Source organism: Dipodomys spectabilis, unplaced genomic scaffold, assembly GCF_019054845.1.
Source record: "Dipodomys spectabilis isolate Male_0828 unplaced genomic scaffold, ASM1905484v1 ptg000021l, whole genome shotgun sequence".
Classification (NCBI taxonomy): domain Eukaryota; kingdom Metazoa; phylum Chordata; class Mammalia; order Rodentia; family Heteromyidae; genus Dipodomys; species Dipodomys spectabilis.
The window spans coordinates 2,761,166-2,781,469 of NW_024870698.1; the positions used below are offsets into that span (position 1 = coordinate 2,761,166).

A 20,304-nucleotide genomic window follows, 5' to 3' on the forward strand; every position below is an offset into this window, starting at 1 on the left:
GCGGGTCGCCGACAACCCCGCCCTCACGTGCCCGCTCGCCCCGCCCCCCGGCACCTGTTTCCCCCATCCCCAAGCGTGCTTTGCGTGGCGGCCCATGGCCCCGCCCCCAGGCGCGCGCCCGCCCCCCAGGCGCCACGTGCTCCCGGAGGGCGGCTCCGGGCGCGGCGTTGGGAGGGGAGACGATGTTCTGGCTGCCTCTTCCGGCTGCGGGGCGAGTCGTCGTCCGACGTCTGGGCGTGCGGCGTCTCTCGAGCCGCGGTCTCTCCAGCGCAGACATGACGAAGGTGAGAGGGGGCCGCGGGGCCGCTCCCGAGCCGCCGCGGGAGCCTCGTGCGCGCGGGCGGGGGGCGCTGCGCGGCCGGCCGGGGCTGGCGGCGGGGGGCGCCGGCGCCGAGCTGCCAACCGAGCGGCCGGAGAGAAAGAGAAAACAACCCGAAGTTACCTCCGGTTGCGGGGAGCGGCGGCGGCCGCGGTCCCCAGTCCCTGGCGGGCCGTGCTCGGCGCGTTCCCCTTCCCGTGGCGCCCGCGTGCGTCCCGCCCGTCGCGTCTTCCACCCGTGCGGTCACCGCGGGCGGGCGGGGGGGGTGGCACCGCCGTCCCAGCCCGTGCGGAGGTCCCGGGGTCGGCCCGGCCCCGGGCTCGGCTCCGCGGCCCGCCCCCTCCCCCCGCGGTGAAAGGTCAGGAATCAGGCCTGAGGGTGGGGTGGGGGGGTGAGAAGTGGCGCGGCCGGGTCCGTCAGGCCCGGGGCTCTGCCGTGGGGAGGAGCGACTTCCGGAGGAAAATCCTCCTTTAGGGAATTGGATGTGGAGAAGTTGGGCACAGAGGGATTCCGAAGTGAAGGGGTCGCGTTAGGGGGCCCGGGAGAGCCGGGATGTTCTGGATGGGGTGGGGCCGGTCGCCGGTGGGTGTCTCGGAGCGGGGAGGACTGAGCACCGGTCCGGAGCTCCTCCGGAGACCGTGCTGTCTCCTCTCAGAGCCTGGCGCGTGGCCCCGTGGGATCCCCACGGGCCAACAGAAAACGCTGGAACCTGGCGGAGTGAACCGGCGCTCCAGAAGCCTTGTCTGCTTTGGTGGCAAGGAGGGCGGGAGCACTGCTGAGTCTCAGGACTTGTGGGGTTTGTAGAAGGGACCAAGCACGGAAAGAAAGGATCTGGATTCGCACCCAGGCCTATCCCCAAGGGGCCACCCCCCAGGTTCTGGTTTCTTATAACTGGCACATGGGGAACAAGACTACGTGTTCTTTCCACTTCACAGAGTGGCCCTCAGCAAAACAGAACAGCAATTTTTTTAAAAAGTCATTAATAATGGCCTTGCAAAAGCAAATGATGAGCTCAGAGTTTACTTTTTTTTGTCTTGTTTTGATGTTAGGACCCTGGGTTTGTGTAACAGACCGGGGATACTGCCCCACCTGGGAAAATGTTCTACTGCCGCCTCTCCCAAGCCTAGAGGTTGGTGCAGTACTTAATTATTAATACAAGTCTGAAATTCCTTTAAAGATTCAAAATCGAGAATTTTTGGAACAATGACTTGATCACCACCAGTGGAAAGTGACCTCCTGTGACAAGTCACAGTGAAAAAAGCACAGAACAGTTTTTAAACATATTGTATAATGCCTTTCATGAGTATATGGAGCAAGTGAATTTTATGCTTTGGCCTGGGTTCGGGTTCCATTCCATGTCAGCTCCCATATTCTGAAATCTGAGAAAATCTGGAACATTTCAGGTAAGAGAAGCTCAACCTATAGCGTCAATGTAAGCATTGGTTTTGTTGTGTTTGTAAGAATACCTGCATTCGAGGAGGAAAGAAATTTCAACACTCCTCTGTTCTGTGGCGGGCCTAAGAATCAAACCTGACCTATTGTATCAGCAGGACAAAAGCATATGAATAGAGCTTGCTATTTTCACATGCATATGGGAGTGGACAAAAGGAAACAAGTGCTTGGGCCAAGGCAGTAAGTTGTGGACCCAGGTGGAAATGAAGGCTTATTTCAGCAGGTTTGTTTGGACAATTCCATTTGATGTCAGCAACTCCCTATCGGTGGGGGTCAGCGACTCTTCTAGACATAAAACCCAAGCTAAGCTATGGAATGGTAGTAGTCGTCTTGGTTTGGCTCAGTGAGGAATTGGAAGCACTGATGTGAGAGATACCCCAGCCAGCGGCATGACCCATGCTCCCTCTGTTCTGTCCATGGGAAAGGCCAAGTTTTGGTAAAAGTATTTGCTCCTTTTGGAGTATTGGGACCACCAAGGACTCAACTCTGATTACTTACATATTTCCTGGTTGTCCTCACAGGGCCTTATTTTAGGAATCTATTCCAAAGACAAAGAAGATGATGTGCCACAATTTACAAGTGCAGGAGAGAATTTTGATAAATTGGTGGCTGGAAAGCTGAGAGAAACTTTGAACATGTAAGTATTACCTGGGAGTTCTAGTTCCTAAAGGCCCCCAAACCAAAGATTTTTTTTTTCTTCTTTTTAATGCCTTCTTGTTAGTGGATAAAATGCCAGGAAATCCGCTGGCCAGGATTCCTTAGTGGAAGTGAAAGTGGAACTGTCTAGAAGGCATTTTATGTTCAATGCGGGTAGGTCTGGAGTTCTGGGAAGTCACATGGTTTGCAAGCAGATCACAACCCTGTTGTAAAGGGATGCAGGATTGGGGAAGTACCACAGGGCTTCAGCTCACCCCCTGGCTCAAATTCACTTTTCCTAATCCCTTCCTCCTGCCTTCCCACCAGTTTGTCTGTCTCCTGTAACTTATAGTTTAAAAACAGTCAAAATTTCTACCATTTATTGCCTGCCTGGAATTTGAATATAAGTTTTAAAGTGGCTCATCTGCTGATGTAGTAAGAATGCAGATTGTAATTCAGGAAGGCTAGAAGGGGCCTGAGATCTGACCACTTTTGGAGAGAAAGTAGGAAGCACTGGAGTTTCAGGCCATATTTCCAAAGGTAGAAGTATTAACATGAGCCACTGCAAATAGCTTATCATCTAGTAGACTCTACTAGAGGTCTAATAATTATAAAAATTTATCTAATGGGTGGACTGCAGAATTTGCATATCCTCTGTATTACTACTAGTCCTTCACCAGTAGAGAGAGCCTTAGGTCATGGATCCAGACTTTGGCCTTCCTGCTAGCTCACTGGGCTATCTATCGCCTCAGCTCTGCTCCTGTCTCCTAGCTACATGGAGTTCCCCCTTTTGACCGGGCGATTGACTATTTCTCATCCAGATAAGCCCCTACTACAACCTCCATACGGATATAATGCTGTCAAGTCCTCTATTTTGGTTGCCATAGTTGTTTTGGTGTTTGTGTCTTTTAGGAAAAGATTCAAGAGTCATCAGCTCAGCTAGCATCCGGTGCTCAGATCCCCTGAGCACCTGTGCCAGCCCATCTGTGGCAGTGACTTCCCTTGTTTGTGAATACATTCATGTTATCCAATCTACAAGTTTGCTAACAAGTTTTTGAGCTACAGTGAGAAGTGCTGTATGTGAAAAGTCTGGCCTGAGAGCATTCTGTAGAAACAAATCCATAGATGCAGTTGCGAAAATATTGTAAAAGCAAATTATATTACAGCCATTTGTAGAACAATCATTTCTCCTTGCTCTAGATCTGGACCACCTCTGAAGACCGGCAAAACCCGAACCTTTTATGGTCTGCATCAGGTATGAGATGAAGATCGTGGTTATTTAGTAAACCTTCTGTGGGCTTGGTACCGGCTGCCCAGTCGTGCTAGAAAGTATGTATTGGATCATACAGTTTCATTCCAGCATTAAGCAGATGTATTTAAGATTGGGACCAGGCACCGCTGTCCATTGCCTAGATTGTGTTTCTCACTCTGAACATCCCTCAGAATGTAGAATCATTTACGGCGCTATCCTTATTTTGCCCCCTATGGAGGGTTAAGTGTCTGTGGGAGATCAGTGATGTGCCACGGACCGTTTCCTGCTGGGAAGGAGAGCTTTCACAAACCTCGGGGGCTGATGGCGTGTGTTTGTGCGCCAGGACTTCCCCAGCGTGGTAGTGGTCGGCCTCGGCAAAAGGACAGCTGGATTTGATGACCTGGAGAACTGGAATGAAGGCAAAGAGAACATCAGAGCTGCTGTAGCAGGTGATTTGTTTTCATGTCTGTGTTGATAAAAGTGCTTGAGGGCCCTCCCTTTAAGACTGCCTTTTCTCTCTGTTCTCCACCATCGCCACTCCTGCATGTTCTCATCCAGTGACACATTTTAGCCAAGTCAGCTCCCCTTTAGCAAGGTGCTTGGCTTATAGTAAAAGATAACTTATGAGATTTTTTACTTTTAGTACTTCTGTAGTTTCTGTTAGGCTTTACTGTCATTTATTTTTAGAGCTATATCCAACCAGAGATTGTGCTATGTGAGTTATTTTTGTTTGGGGCACTGCCAGACTTTTAGGTGTATGGAGTTATCATATTTTAGAGGAGCAGAGAATGGGCTACTTGTTCACCCCTAATAAAAAGGGCTATGCCTGTTCCTGTTTGTCAGGCAGTTAGCTTGGAGGAATTAAGGGGACATAGTCCCTTGGAGAGCTGAGTGGCAAGGACAGCCTTTGTCACGGAGAGACTGACCAAAAGTGCTTTGAGAAGCATTCTGAAGCACCAGTAATTAACTTGACTAATACTTGGCCCTGTGTACATCATAAATGCTTGTTAAGTTTACTTTGAAAGTTCATGTTAAGCTGTTATTTCATAACCTATGTATAGGATATGAATATAAGCAGTAAAGGTTAATGATGGACTTTGCTCAGTGCTATGGGCATAGTTACAAGGTCATCATTTCTCTGTCCCTTTTCATCTGGGGATCTCTTGGTGATTGGGAAGCTTCATCTAAAACACCAGTGTTTCAGAAATGATCATAGGAAGAGCTGCCTCTCGGGCCTCCCCGTTCTGGGATTTGCTGTGCACTGTGTCTTGTCTGCAAGTTAGTTGTACATCCGTCCTCATTTACAGAAAAGGAAAAGGAGATTCAGAATAGTTAAGTGTCGGAGCTAGGATTTGAACCCCAGGCTTGTTCCATAGCATACCACCTTTGCCTCTGCTACCTGTTGCTCCTCTTCTGTTTGACTGACATCCGTGTTCTGCTTCCTGGGTCCTTACAAAGCTGGGTGCAGACAGGTTCAAGACCTGGAGCTGTCTTCCGTGGAGGTGGATCCCTGCGGAGATGCCCAGGCTGCTGCGGAAGGAGCTGTGCTTGGTCTCTATGAATACGATGACCTCAAGCAGAAGAAGAAGACAGTTGTGTCAGCAAAGCTCTATGGAAGGTGATGGAAGGAAGCTAAGCTGAGGGTGGTACTTCCTGGTATTCTCACAGGTGGCCTTTTGGAGATGAGCTGCCTGCTCCTTAGTGTCGGGTGCTAGTGCCTGGGCTGTCTGTAACCTTGCTAGCCACTGCAGTACTGGTAACTGTCTGAGGCTCTGTCCCGTGTTACGTTTCCCCCCATAGAGTCCATACTGCTCATCCTGTTACCAGAAGGGAGCGGTGATGACAGAGGTGTCCGAGCAGGGTTCAGTCCATATCATTCCCACTGGGCTGGCACCTGTGGGCCTTGTGCTCATTATAGAGCTGCACAGTCTTTGCTGTCAGAATCTGCTGGGGAGACTCTTCAGCAGGCCACTAGTCACTGGTGCATCCCAGCCCTGCACTAGATTCTGAAGGGCAAGATCCCTGCTGTCAGAAAAGATAGCATGAGGAAGTGGCATTGTGGTCAAGTAGTAGAGCACTAGCCTTGAGCTGATCAGCTGAGGGACAGCGCCCAGGTCTAGAGTTCAAGCCCCAGAACCAATAAAAAAAAAGAGAAAAGAACAGATAGCAAAGACCTAGAGGCACTACAGTACAGGTGCTGCGGGACCATGGGTGGCCCTTGGCCCGTGGTGCTGAGCAGCTGGAAGGGAGTAGCTAGGAATGCAGTCAGCTGGATTCGACTCTTGGCTCCACCACTTTCTCAGGGTGACCTTAGTTCAGTGAGTAAGACCTCTAGCATTGTATTTCCAGTTCCATTGTCTCTGGGATGATCCAAAGACAGATTGTAACAAGTGTGTGATGCATAGCGACCCCTTTGAGCTAGGTCAGCTGTCCTTTTATCCATCTCCAAGCTGCCCATATTAACTCCTGCTGTGGGCAAGAAGAGCCAGAATCATGTAACACATGGTTGTGTGCTACTGTTCTACAATTAGTCTTGCCATCCAGGAGTTAGGATTTAGAGCTCTGACCCAGGCAAAAAAGTCTCTAGCTTAATGTCTGGTTGTGGACTGCTTGCTTTACTGCTGGCCTTTGACCTGTGTCACCCCTGTACTGTAAAAGGGTACAAAATAAACCTTTGTACAGGAGCCTGCCCATCTGTGTTTGAGGTGGATTATAGCTCCAAAGATCCATAAGCCCAGCCCCTATTTTATACAGGGGAAGATTGTAAGTTGACTGCTTGGCTTGACAAACAGGCCTTAGTGGGGCCTAGTTTCAAGCTCTTTGCATTATTCCTTTACCTGAGTCTATTTGTAGTCTTTCTCTTCTAGGTTTTTTGCGTTTGTTTTGTTTTGTTTATGAGCCTCTTTAGCTGCAGAGTGGCCGGTATTTTTTACATCATTTGACAGTAACTCTACTTGCTCTGCAGCGGGGATCAGGAGGCCTGGCAGAGAGGTGTCCTCTTTGCTTCTGGGCAGAACTTGGCCCGCCACTTGATGGAGACTCCAGCCAACGAGATGACACCAACCAGATTTGCTGAGATCATTGAGAAGAATCTCAGAAGTGCTAGTTCTAAAACAGAGGTCCACATCAGGTAATTCAAGATTGCCTCAGACCTAGAGGAGGTCAGAGCCAGAAGAAGCCCTTCGGGTCCTAAATGCTACCCCTTGTCTATTCAGAGTAGTAACTTGAACCCAGAGAGGTGAGATCATCCACCAACAGCCACCCACGGGCTAGGGCCCTGAGGGTCTTTGGGTCTTTCCTCATCTTTGAGAATGTGCTATGACTTCATGCTGTGGGTGTGTATGTATGTGCCCACGCATTTTCTTTTTTTGTTTGTTTGTTGTTTTTGGGGTCCGGTTGTGGGGCCTGAACTCTGGGCCTTGGTGCTGTCCCTCAGCTCTTCAGCTCAAGGCTAGCACTCTACCACGTGAGCCACAGCGCCACTTCCAGCTTTTTTCTTTTTGCTTATGTGGTGCTGAGGAATCGAACCCAGGGCCTCAGGCATGCAAGGCAAGCACTCTACCACTGAGCCACAGCCCTGCCCACGCATTTTCTAGTTTCCCTGCTCATTTCCCTTCCCTTTCCTTTCCCAAGGCCTTAGTGATGCACATGCATTTGCATCGTTTCTGTGATCTCTCCCATCAGAGTTGTGTTCTACACACAATGCTGGGAGCAACTGAATATGAATTTTATGTGGACTTGTCTCTTAACTTTTAGATGAATATTTAGGAGTTGAGTTGCTGGATGACATAGTAGCAGAGGAGCTCTCTCAGGAACTTAAGTGTGTCATTTTGGTCAGCTCTTCCTGTCTTTTTGCTTGTGATGCAGTAAAGGTAGGGTATGCCTAGGGGCATGAAAAGGGAATTCCCTTAGCTAGATTGCAGGATTGGTGTTGTTAGTGCTAATGGATCAGGGCAGGGCTAGAGAACTTCAGGTCCTGCCTTCCAAGTTCCATTGCTCTCTTGAGCTCTCTTCATAGCTGTCTAAGCAACCCAATTTGAGCAGTTAGGGACTTACAATTAAAATAAGTTGGCAGGTATTTGCTTTGCCCAAACAATTACTCATTACCAGAGTAACATCTTCAGGGACCTTCATCTGAAAGCTTTCTTCAGTAATTAGAGTTCATGTTTCTTAGGATAACATGAACTAGCTGAGTGAAGGAAAGCTTGTAATGTATAGAAAAACACGGCACCTTAGCGTTTGATCAAGTCTCAGCAGTGGCTCATAGGTGTTTAATCGATAGTGGTATGTAGGCTTTATCGAGATGTCCCGGCAGATGTCCTGACATTGCTTTGGCTTATGAGAGGCGATGCCAGAGCTACTTTGTGTCAGCAAGTAATGGCGGTGCCGTTACAGCAGGCACAGCGCCTCTAGCATGCCCAGGAGCTTAGACACAAAGGTTCAGGGTTGTGGTCTTTGTTGTCAATGAGAATCTTCAGGAAGGAACACAATCCCCCCTTGGGAGCAGGGACCAGGATGCCTGTAAAAGGATGTGGAGCCTCGCCTACACTTTCACAAAGGGTACACATGGGCACTTTGGGTTCGGATGCGGGTTTGCTTTGATCTCCGAGAAATTGCAAGGCTTCTGGACAAGATCAGAGGGAAGAAGAGCTCAGGCAGAGAAGAGGCAAGATGTGTGGGTGGCATGTGACTCATGTAGCTGAGGTGTAGCTGCATAAAACCTTGGCTAGTGTAGGTGGGTCTCCATCAAAGAAGTACAGACAGTTGGAAGTGGTGCTGTGGCTTTCATGGTAGAGTGCTAGCCTTGAGCTGAAGGACAGCGCCTAGGTCCAGAGTTCAGGCCCTACAACTGACCAACAAAAAAGAAGTAGCACAAACAGTTCTTCCAGAAGGGAGGTCTTTATAAAACATCAAATACTGACTTCATGTACAGTGGCTTTCATAGTACACCCTTGTTTGACTTCTTGGTACATATATTCTTTGTCCTTTTGAAGATTGGTGGCAGTCCTGGTTTAATCTGAGGACCAATGGATAGGCAAGTATGGAGTCTTTCTCGGACCTGGTGCTGCTTGGTCTGTCTGGGAACACAGAAATTAATACAAAGCTCCCTTGTACCCTGTAGAAGAGTATGGTGACTCTTCTAGTTTGCCTTAAGAACTGTTTCTATTCTATCTTCCACCTTGGTTCTGTGTGCTAGGTAAGAATGAATTCTTTTTCCCACATTAGACACTTCAGAGACATCTCAAACTGCAGGTAAAGCTGTAATAGTATGACAGTATTGGAAAATGGAGTTCCAGCAATCCTCAGAAAGCAAGGAAATAGGGTATTTTATTCTAGGCAGTGTAGGATAGTGTTGTTGGATTTTTCTTGGGTGTTTCATCTTTGGGTTAAAACTTTAGGAATAACTTATGTATGTTGGGATAGAAGTTACCATTTATTGGTTACACATTATTTTTTAACATTGTATTTGCTACTGTGCATAAATTTTCTTTCATCATTGAGCAAATAGGCTCAGAAGTAAGTGATTTGCCCCAGAATATCCACAGAGCAAGTAGTAGAGTATTATCAATGGACACGGACAGGCCTCTACATCCCTTGCACTGAGGGCCTTGTGCATGCTGGGTAAGCACTGAGCCACACTTCTTGCTCCAGTATATTTAAGAGCTTTTGCATAATGAAACCCATTAAAAACTGTAAAACATGGAAATATATGCACACTAATTTGTACAATTAATAGGCACTAATAAGCTGGTCCTGGAGCTTGAGCATAGGGCTGAGGTGATGTTCTAGAGCCACTTTGCTCAAGACTAGTGCACTACCACTTGGGCCACAGCTGCACTTCTAGCTTTTTGGTGGTTCATTGGAATTGAGTTTCATGACCTTTCCTGCCTATGTTGGCTTCAAATCTTGTTCTCAGATCTCAGCCTCGTGAGTAGCTAAGATTACAGGCATGATACTGGCCCCCCAGCCTAACAAAGTTTTTAAAAAGTAAAAACAAAAACCAAAAGAACATGCCCATGAGCTTTTCCTGGGTAGTTTTGAAATGTAATAGCATATCTTTTTTTTCCTCCCTTTCTGTCCTGCAGACCCAAGTCTTGGATTGAGGGGCAGGAGATGGGCTCGTTTCTAAGCGTAGCCAAAGGGTCTGAAGAGCCTCCAGTCTTCCTGGAAATTCACTACACGGGTAGCCCTAATGCCGGTGATGCACCCCTGGTCTTTGTGGGGAAGGGCATCACTTTTGACAGGTAATTGCCTTTTACAGCACCGGAGGTCTGTGCTTTGCGTGTTGGTGACTGTTTTGTGTGTACATGTGTTACTCAGGTCACAGTGTGAGTCCACACCATGGGGTTTGATTACGCAATTTTTTTTAATGGTTGAAGTAATTTATTTGCATGAAGTAAATTAGAATGCTGAAACCTGTGGAAATTATTTTAAGAAGTAGGAAACATTAAGGGAGAATGGTAAAGAAGTTTGATTAAGCTACATTGTATAAGTGTAGAACTGGGCTATGAACCCTCCCCCACCTTGTTTGCAGATTGTTTAAAATGTATCACGCTACCAGTTACAAAATGCTTATGTTACATGTCAGTGACTAGGGTTGGGGGGGAGGGGTAGGTATGTGGGTGTTTTACTACAGCTTAAATTTAGGGTCTAGCTGCTGTCCCTTGGCTTTTTCACTGAAGGCTAGCATTCATACTTCTGTGTCTAGGTTTACAGTGGTAATTAACTGGAGATAAGAGTCTCATGGACTTTGCTGTCCAGGCTGGGCTTGGAACTGGGAGCATCCCGATTAGCTAGGATTATAGGCATAAGCCACAGGTGCTGGCTGAGTAGGCATTTTTTGTATATTAGCCCTACTCTTACCATATGCACTGGGACTTGTGGCCATTCTACTGTAAAGAAGCCATAATTCAGAGAGATTAATTTATTCAGTCTCAAAACTAAGAAGTGGAGCTGAGCGCTGGTGGCTCATGCCTGTAATCCTAGCTACTCAGGAGGCTAAGATCTGAGGGTTATAGTTCAAAGCCAGCCCGGGCAGGAAAGTCCATGAGACTTTTATCTCCAATTAACCACCAGAAAACAGGAAGTGGCGCTGTGGCTCAAGTGGTAAGTGCTTGCCGGAAGCCAAATAGCACAGGGACAGTGCCTAGGCACAGAGTTCAAGCCCCACAACCGACCCCAAAAAAACCAAAAAACTTAAGAAGTAGAATCAGGACTCAAAATCAGATCTGTCTTTATAATGTCTTAAAATCTGCTCACTACACACTTTGATTCTCCTTGGTGGAAACCTGTCCACATGGATGTGGCCATACGTTGCTAAGAACATACTGTCTTTTCTTTGCAAGCCTTACCTCCCTTAGCTGAGTGGTCTAGCAGTCATTAGTCTTACCAAGCCATAAGTGTTTCTTACAACTGGAAAGCAGCCCAGGAGTGGCAGAGTTGGAAAAGACAGGGCTTCAGGGATGTGCCACCACACCTGGCGGTGGTTTTGGCCTTGGTCTTGCTCACTGCCTTTTTCCCACAGTGGTGGTATCTCCATCAAGCCCTCTGCAAATATGGACCTCATGAGGGCTGACATGGGAGGAGCTGCAACCATATGCTCAGCCATTGTGTCTGCTGCGAAGCTCAATTTGCCCATCAATATCGTAGGTAAGAGGGAAAGGAAGCATTGCGTGTGGTAGAGCTTCCAGCACTCAGCATATTTGGTGTCCTCCCGTCCAGAAAGATCCAGAGACAGGTTTTAAATAGCTTTTCATCAAGAAGAGCTGTGTAGCTGAGATGAATGCTTTATTTCTGAGCTGACTAAGTTAGATGCGTCTTGCAATCAGTGGACTATATAGCTCCATTGATTTGTTTTACTTCTGCAAAAAGTGGTTAGCAGTCAGGGGCACAAATGTCAAGTTTGTGCTTTATTGATGCTCTGTAGTCAGCAGGGCCTCATCACTGGCTCATGTCGTGATTATCTCATGGGACCATGTGGCCAAGTAAATGCCTGATAGAAATTGCCTGGGGCAGAAAAAGCTCTTGGTAGTTGGCATCTCTTGGTGTTATAGGTTGCAGACCACAGAGACAGCGCCAGGGGTTGTAGTGCTGCAAATGGCATCTTTCAGAGGACAAAGGGGAGAAGAGAGAGATTGGGTTTCATGCCTTGGCCCGTTCACAGCCCCTGTGTAGAGAAGTAGAACGGCTAAGTCTGTCTGACTTGTGCTCCCCTCCCCACCACTCCAGTATCATTGCCTCTGCCGGTGTTGTTTCATTATATCAGTCCTTTTTCCCCCTGCTGTACCTTTTTAAGGAAGTTGCCAACATCATGGCATGTCTACCGAGGACATTTTATGTGACAATACCGTTACTTTTTCCAAGGATTAATACAGTAACCAAATCTGATTTCCCATTGCCTTAAAAAATCCATTTTGTTTATAATTGGTTTTGAAACTAAAATCCAGCTAAGATCCCACATTGATTTGTCTGCCGTGACCCTCCGGTTTTCCTTCGTCTAAGCCCTCTTCCTGCCCTTTTTTCTTTCATGACATTGGTGGGTTTGAAGGGCCCAAATTAGTCTCCTGATCTTCCACCAGTTGCACTTTATGTGTTTCTTCCTCAATGGAATCACATTAGGCCTGGATAAGCATGCTGATGTGTCACTGGTGGCGCTCAAGTTTCTCACTTGGTTGAGGTCATGCAGTGTCTAGCGTGCTGTGGCTCACCTGCAGCCTGCCGTGGATGGCCTGTATAGACCCAGTATGTGCTATGTTTCTTTTATGTTCTTTGTCATAGGTTTGGCCCCTCTTTGTGAAAACATGCCCAGTGGCAAGGCCAACAAGCCTGGAGATGTGGTTAGAGCCAAGAACGGGAAGACCATCCAGGTTTGTAGTGGAGCTTCCATCCAGAGCATCCCACTCCCAGGTTCCTCAAGGAACCCCTCACGGCCCTGGCTCCATGTTGGGGTTGTCTTCAGGGCGAGTACTCTTCCAGGCAGAGTCATGAGTGGTTTTTGTTGTTACTTTGTTTCTTAAATCAGCACTACTTGGGTTTGAACCTTGCTTTTACCTTGCTCTACAGCTTGAGCCATATCCCCTAGCCCTATAGGAATTTCTCAATGGGAATATTTAAGAGTATTTTTCATGCTCACTAACAGATTCATGTTCCAATAACTATTGTACACACAAATGACCTTGAAATTGCAGCCAGCCCTGTAGAACATGGTGTAGCAGTAAAGCATGGGCTCTGTGTCTGAACAGTAGGAAATAGCAGGAGCCGTTGTCTGCCTATGCTTGTGGCATGATTAGCTTTCATCCGTGTTGGATGTTTACATGGAAAACACCACTCCATACGCTGAGGGTGAGGCAGCATGTACTCCTGTGAAAACTGCCAGGAACATGGCAGTTTCTACTAAGAAAACACAGGATTGCAGGAATTGGCAAGAGTTCTCTAGCCTAGGAATCCATGCTGCCACTTAGCTTTTCTAAGCTCTTTAGTCTAACTTTTCAGGAATCTACACATTTCCCCACTTCTTGTTAGATTGTCAGTAAAAAGTCCAATCAAAGTTCTCAACTCTGGTAGGGAGGGAGACAGTTATATAAGTATGTTTTTGATACTTGATGGCAATTTAAATCCAGCATTATTAGGCCTCATTTCCATACTCTTTCTCTTTGTTCATTCTCTCTGCAGGTTGATAACACGGACGCCGAGGGGAGGCTCATCTTAGCTGATGCACTCTGCTACGCTCACACCTTTAATCCCAAACTCATCATCAACGCCGCTACCTTAACAGGTGACGGCACACACTTCCCCTGATTTTGTGGCTGGTGATGTGTTACAGGGCTTTGCATTGAACCAGGTGCTGCTGAAGCACACGAGCACCAAGGTGCTAAGGTCCACTTTATGCCTTGCAACGGTTACCCAGCACACCAGTGTGGAGAGTGGTCTAGAAAAAGACACAAATGGACCCAGGCAGGCTGGTGAAGCTAGAGAGTCCTGCTGGGGGGAGGTTGAATTTTGAGATGTCGATCTGTATGTGTTTTACGGATGGATATTAGAGTATCTTTAATTAGTTTCAAAATACACTGTTGGGTATGGGGTGTGAGAGGTGAGATCGTGTCTGTGAAATGATCACTGTTGATACCTGGATGCCCACTTCTCTTTTCTCTCTCTTGTTTATTTGAAGTTTCCCAGGGCATTTTATTTGTTTTCTGAACATGACTATTTCCTGTGGTAGATTGCAGTGTCAGCAGCAGTGATGGAGTGAACTAGAAAGACTTCAGGGACCACGGACCCAGGCCCATCATTCATTTCCTTTGAGCCAATACCGAAGTCAGGATGGCAGCACTAAGCTGTTGTACATGGTCAGGAACTCGAGATAACCTAGAAATACGAGTTTTAAACTGATTTTATTTAATGCTAATTATTAACTTTTAAAGATCAACCAATAGGACACAAGTCTGTTGGAGATGAGAAGTAGAGGAAATATGTAAGTTAGAATAATAGCAGACTTTTTTCTTAAAGGAATCAAAGTCTTATAGCAGATAGTTCCCGAGGTGTGATTAGAAGTGCTGAAAACTGAGCAGCCTCAATGCCAGTAGTGAGGTCAGTTACGATACCTCCATCTGTCTTAATATCATTAGAGATTTTTCAGGTATCTGTTTATAATAGAGGAGTGAGTGTTTACAGTGTAAAAGGAAGAATGGAAGGAAGAATGCCCACTTAATTATTTCTCTAAAAAATGTTTAAAAGTCCAGAAGAAAATATCAGAAGGTGGTTGTAGTTACCCTGGGATGAGATTACTAGGGGTGACACTTGATACTGTTTTTTTTTTTTTTTTTTTCCCTTAATAATGAGAGTGAAATTTTACTTGGACAGTAGGAATGAAGATGTCTGAAGCTTAGATGTTTTTGAAAATAAGGGATTGATTCATTAGACTGGGTTAGAGGCTGTAGTTCCGGCTTGCAGAGACAGATGGTGACCTGAGGGGGCTGTGTGTTACAGGTGCCATGGACATAGCCCTGGGGTCAGGTGCTACTGGGGTCTTCACCAATTCATCCTGGCTATGGGAGAAGCTGCATAAGGTAGGAATCACAGATGGGAGCCTAAATTACGGAGATGAGTAAGTTGTGGTTTTCCAGTTACATACTCATTCATCCCCCGTGTTAAAGTAATTATCATGCTGTGGGTTTGCCTTTAAGCTGGAAATGGACCGCAGCAATAATCTTAATTCCAGGCACTTTAGGTTTCCTGATAAATGAATCAGCTTACAAATAATGTGGCCATGTTGAGAATCCCCTAGTAGTGAAGGGTATGAGGATGGCCTTGGGAAGGAGCGCCTTGTGAGTCACATAGTGTACATGCAGCTCGCCTGCTAGATGAGTGCAGCGGTTCATCTGACTGCTGAGCTCTGGGCCTCTCTCACCAGCCACCGGTGCCGGCATGAGTATATTTCCTACTGTGTTACACCCTCCTTGGTTTTTCCCCTACTAAACCCATCCCTCCCCCCCTCCACAACTTGTCCCTCCCCCTGAATTGCTCTTTTAATGCTTCAAGCATTTTGTGAAATTTTCAGAACCTACTTCATCCAGTTTTTTTGTTTTTTGGTTGGTTGTGGGGTTTGGACTCTGGGCTGGGCGCTGGCCCTGACCTCTTCAGCTCAAGGCAAGCACTCTATCACTTGAGCCACAGCACCACCTCCAATTTTTAGTGGTTAACTGGAGATGATTCTCACAGACTTTCCTGCCTGGGCTGGCTTTGAACCGTGATCCTCAGATCTCAGCTTCCTGAATAGCTAGGATTACAGGTGTGAGCCACTGGCACCTGGCTTCATCCAGTTTTAACTGTCACCCAAATGTCTTCTTTAGGCCAGCATTGACACAGGAGACCGTGTGTGGAGGATGCCCCTCTTTGAGCATTACACCAGACAAGTTGTAGATTGCCAGCTTGCTGATGTTAATAACATTGGGAAATACAGGTAAGAGGAGCCAAATGTATTGTTTTTATAATCATCCATGGCTGCCAAGATGACTTTTTAGTCTTAAGTCTCTTTACAAGGGTTTGGCTGCAGTTTCTTTTTGGTGTAGAACATGTACACTTTCTGGGATGTGTTAAGTGCTCAAAGTATTTCCCTAACAGACTCTAAAACTGTTGCATACTAAAGGTCATAGCAAATGAAGTGGCAAAGAGCCAAGCTCAGTGGCTCATACCTATCAGCCTATCTATCTGGGAGGCAAAGATGGGGAGGATACATGTTTGAGGCTACCCTGGCAAATGGTTCACAAGACCTCATCTCAGCTAATTAAATCTAGGCATGATGGCCTATACCTGTCAGCTAAACTATGTGGGAGGCGTTGTCAGCTAAACTATGTGGGAGGCGTAAGCAGGAGGATTGGGGCCTGGGCACAAAATTCAAGATTGTATTTGAAAAATAAAACTAAAACAGAGCTAGAGTGTGGCCCAAGGCTCTGAATTTAAACCTAAGTACCTCCAAAAAAAAAAGAAAAAAGGAAGTAGTAAGAGATACAAAACATGTAAATGTAAAATAGGGGAAATTATCTCATGTTTGGCTTAAAGCCACATGTAAAAGAAATACTTTGGAAGTGATTTCTGGGTTAACTTCTTACATGGTCTTACAAGCGTTTTGCACTCTGGGGAACCTAGCTAGCAGGAATATGGGATCTTACTGACATGTCCAGTGCATGAAGACGCAGGGTCAGCAGTGCTGTGTGTGCCTTTCTCTCCAGATCTGCAGGAGCTTGCACAGCTGCGGCGTTTCTGAAGGAGTTCGTGACCCACCCTAAGTGGGCGCACCTGGACATAGCGGGTGTGATGACCAACAAGGACGAGGTGCCGTACCTGCGGAAGGGCATGACCGGGAGGCCCACACGCACGCTCATCGAGTTCTTGCTCCGCTTCAGTCAGAACAGCGAGTAGCCCCTCGGAAAGCCCGCACCTGTCTGAGCGCAGCTGAAAATAGTTTTAGATGAAAGGAATTCTTTTCAAGGCACCCAAGGCTGTTTAAGAGTTGCAGCACAGTGAAAGACGTGTGCCTTGATGTGATCTTTTTATTTGATGCAAAATCTGATGAAAGGAAAGCTAGTGTCTTGCTTGGCAAGATTTCCTAAGATGTTCTACACATGGCAATTAATTTTCAAAAACATTTCCTGATCATATTTCAGAGTGTATGCTTCTAATTGAGGGAAAAAATTATCTTTCAGATTTGTGGTGCTATGGACATGAGCAAATTAAAAGTTATTATGCAGTTACAATAAATAATAAATCCTGTTTTTTGTGCTGTCTAGTTTGGCTGATAGTTACCATAGCATAACTTGTTTCTTTTGAGCTTGTTACATAGATGTCTTTTTCAGTGCTAATTATGACTTTGGGTACTCAGTGATTCAGTTTACCAGTATATAAAATCTGGCACATGACTTCCAAAATGAATCTATCACAGACTAATTGTATTAGTTATTTCTTAACTCTGGCCAGGCACTATTCTAAATGTTTTCATATATTATGCTGTTATATCCCTCTAGCAACACAATGAGGTTATTTCCTATGACAGATGAGGAAAATGAGGCATGAGCAGAGTTAGGAATGAGTCTACCCATGTGGTATACTGCAATGCTTTGCTTTTGGTAACTTGAATTTAAATGGAGTTTACTGAAATACCAACAGAAAAACAAGACCATAAAAGGCACATTTGCTAACCTCCTGAGATTGCAATCAGCAGAATTCCAACTTTAGGACAAAGATTTTGCTTTTGTATGATGGGTCAAATTATCCATGAATATGATATGTTTTTGGTTTGTTTTTTTTTTAAAGGCTGAAACATTGGCTAGAAAAGGAGGCTTATTGTGGTTACTTTTAACTTCCAGAAATTTGGTGTGTAATGATATTTCATCTAAACTGGCTTGCAGAGGGAATGGAAGTGGGCATACTTATTTGTTGTATTTTCTAGAATTAAAGAAAATCAAGGGCTGGGAAGCTGGCTCAGTGGTAGGGTTCTTGTCTAGCATGCATGCCGGAAGTGGTGCTGTGGCCCAAGTGGTAGCGTGCAAAAGAAGCTCAGGGACAGTGCCCAGGCCCTGAGTTCAAGCCCCAGGACTGGCAAAAAAAAAAAAAAAAAAAGTGAGTAGCAAGTATGTATGAATACCTACCATGGTCATTAGAATGAGTAGTCATAGTTGTAACTACTAATATAGGAAGAAAACTGGATCCAGAATCCTAGGTAGTTCAAAAGGGCTAGTAGACTTTAGCAGAAGGCTTTCTGTGAAAGGCCTCTTACAGATAAAAGAACAGAGCTCTTTGTGTGGGGGATACAAAGGCATAGCTTATTGAATCACCTGCCTGCTTATCGAAATCTGATTTGAGATGAAATGGTTGCTACCCATCATACATCTAGCTGCCAATACTTCATTTGTTGCCTGTTCTCTGTGTGTCAGCTAGAACTTGGTATGGTGTACAGCAGCAAATTTGAACCAGTGATTTAGAGCATAGTAGTTTTAGTAGCTGACAGAGTGAGGATCACAAGGCTCCAGGGCAGTGGGGGGCCATCTGAAACCCCTGTGTACTGTCCATCTTCAGCATGGCCTTCAAGCTTCTCAGTTGGTGTTGAGGATAGCACAAAATGGAAGGAAGAGCAAAGGGGACAGCCACAGTTCACATTTTAATGAGTTTTCACTGAAGTTCCATATACATTGCTCTTATCATCAACCAGAATATATTGCAGCTTCAGAGCTACAGAAGAGAGGAAAGGTGGCAGTTCATGAACTCTAAAATAGGAACTTTATAATCTAGACCTGCAAAGTCCCAGCATCTGTGTTCCCCAACACTGGTCCTGAGCACAGGAAACCCCTGGATATGTACAACAGAATGCCTTGCTAGGAAGGGTCAGTGCATAGTCTGTGCCATGAGGGCCTCTGGAGCCTTGTCTGGAGTTCACTGCTATCTGCGCACAGCACAAGACCCAACCTTCTAAGTATCCATGTTGGTCAAATGAGAAAGGAGACGATGGCTAAAGATCAACTTGATGAAATCTTGGGAATGCTTGGCAGTTAGAGCAGAGTAAATCCAAAGATACCTTCTACCTTCCAAAGTCAAAGATGTAGGAAATGTTTAATCATCTTGGAGTAAAAGATTCATTGATTTGGCAAATATTCCATGCCTACTTTGTGTCATAAGTTATACTTGGGAAGGCAAAGTAAACAAGATGTAATCCCTATCTTCAAAGAATTCAGACCAAGCCGTGCGCTGGTGGCTCAAGCCCGTAATCCTAGTTACTCAGGAAGCTGAGATCTCAGCTTCCTGCCAGCCCGCACAGGAAAGTCTGTGAGACTCTTATCTCCAATAAACCACTAGAAAACCGGTGCTGTGGCTCAAGCGGTAGAGCACTCACCTTGAGCTGAAGAGCTCAGGGACAGTACCCAAGCCCAGAGTTCAAGCCCCACAACCGACCAAAAAAAAAAAATTTCAGACCAGACAGTTGCCTGTGGCTCGTGTGTAATCCTTCAGAAGACTGCATTTCTAAGCCAGCCCAGGCAGGAAAGTTCTTGAGTCTCTTCTGCAATTAACCAGCAAAAAGCCAGGAGTGGAGGTGTGTCTTAAGAAGTAAAGCACTACCTTTAAGAAAACAAACAAGCCTGGCGTGGTGCCTCATGCCTGTAATCGTAGCTACTCAGGAGGCTGAGATCTGAGAGTTGCAGTTCAAAGCCAGCCTGGGCAGCAAAGTCTGTGAGACTCCAAGAAACCTGGAAGTGCCTCCGTGGCTCAAGCCTTTGCCTTGAGCTGAAAAGCTGAAGAGCTGAAGGACAGCTCCCAGATCCAGAGTTCAAGCCCCCCAACTGACAAAAAATAAATAAAAAGGAGAAAGAACAAGGGTAAGGCCCTCAATTCAAGTCTTAAGTACCAGCACACACGCAAACACACAAATAAGGCCATGGGGAGAGTTCTAAAACCATTCTCTATCACTTGGTATGTCAGGCAGACACCATTGGTCTATTGTGGCTGGCCATATTCTACCTCTACCTGTGGCCTACAGCTCCCTTCATCATGATCCTAAAGAAATGTGCTTAAATCCTACCTTCAGAAAGGTCACATTCAACAGATCATATACTGACTCCTAACCATTTGGTCTCTTCCCTAAGCAAACTAATAAGTATTTATCAGACATTTCAGCCCCAGGCCTGCCTTACTACTAGACAATCTTGTCTAGGCCCCTGGGTGCCTCACTGGTCCTGGCCTCCATTTCTGGCCTCCAATTGTTATGTTCTCCATGAATGGAGAAACTATTTTTAAACACAAATCACAGGGTATCAACTGCAAAGCTTCCCCATTCATGCCTTTCTTTCTGTGTTAGACCCCTAGGTATATTGTCTCAGTAAACTTTTTAAGACCGTTTTTTCTCATGCTATCAATGAGAAAATGATTTTTCTTTAGTAAAATACATCGAGCACTTTATCTGTGCTCACTAGAGAGAATCCAAGAGAGATACATTCAGCTTGTACTTAGCAACCTACATCAGTGTTAGGCAAACTAGCTATAAATTTGCACAAAGTAAAATGAAGCTGGGTGCCGGTGGCTCATGCCTGTAATCCTAAGTTACACAGGAGGCTGAGATCTGAGGATCACGGTTCAAAGCCAGCCTAGGCAGGAATGTCCA

General features: G+C 46.1%; 1 protein-coding gene across 2 annotated transcripts; it reads left to right on the forward strand.

Annotated features, from left to right (window-relative positions):
* Positions 1 to 146: 146 nt before the first annotated feature.
* Lap3 (leucine aminopeptidase 3) lies at positions 147 to 16,794 on the forward strand. 2 transcript variants are annotated; one of them, XM_042674734.1, is made up of 13 exons: positions 147 to 284; positions 2,293 to 2,408; positions 3,608 to 3,662; positions 4,003 to 4,108; positions 5,118 to 5,277; positions 6,625 to 6,789; positions 9,746 to 9,904; positions 11,185 to 11,303; positions 12,432 to 12,526; positions 13,332 to 13,434; positions 14,646 to 14,725; positions 15,509 to 15,618; positions 16,388 to 16,794. In XM_042674734.1, the coding sequence occupies exons 1-13, from the start codon at positions 183 to 185 to the stop codon at positions 16,575 to 16,577; spliced, it is 1,560 nt and encodes a 519-aa protein (XP_042530668.1). In that variant the 5' UTR covers positions 147 to 182; the 3' UTR covers positions 16,578 to 16,794. The 2 variants fall into 2 exon arrangements, with proteins under 2 accessions (XP_042530668.1, XP_042530667.1); XM_042674733.1 differs by having other exon boundaries at positions 148 to 284; positions 11,185 to 11,309; positions 12,438 to 12,526.
* Positions 16,795 to 20,304: the final 3,510 nt, after the last annotated feature.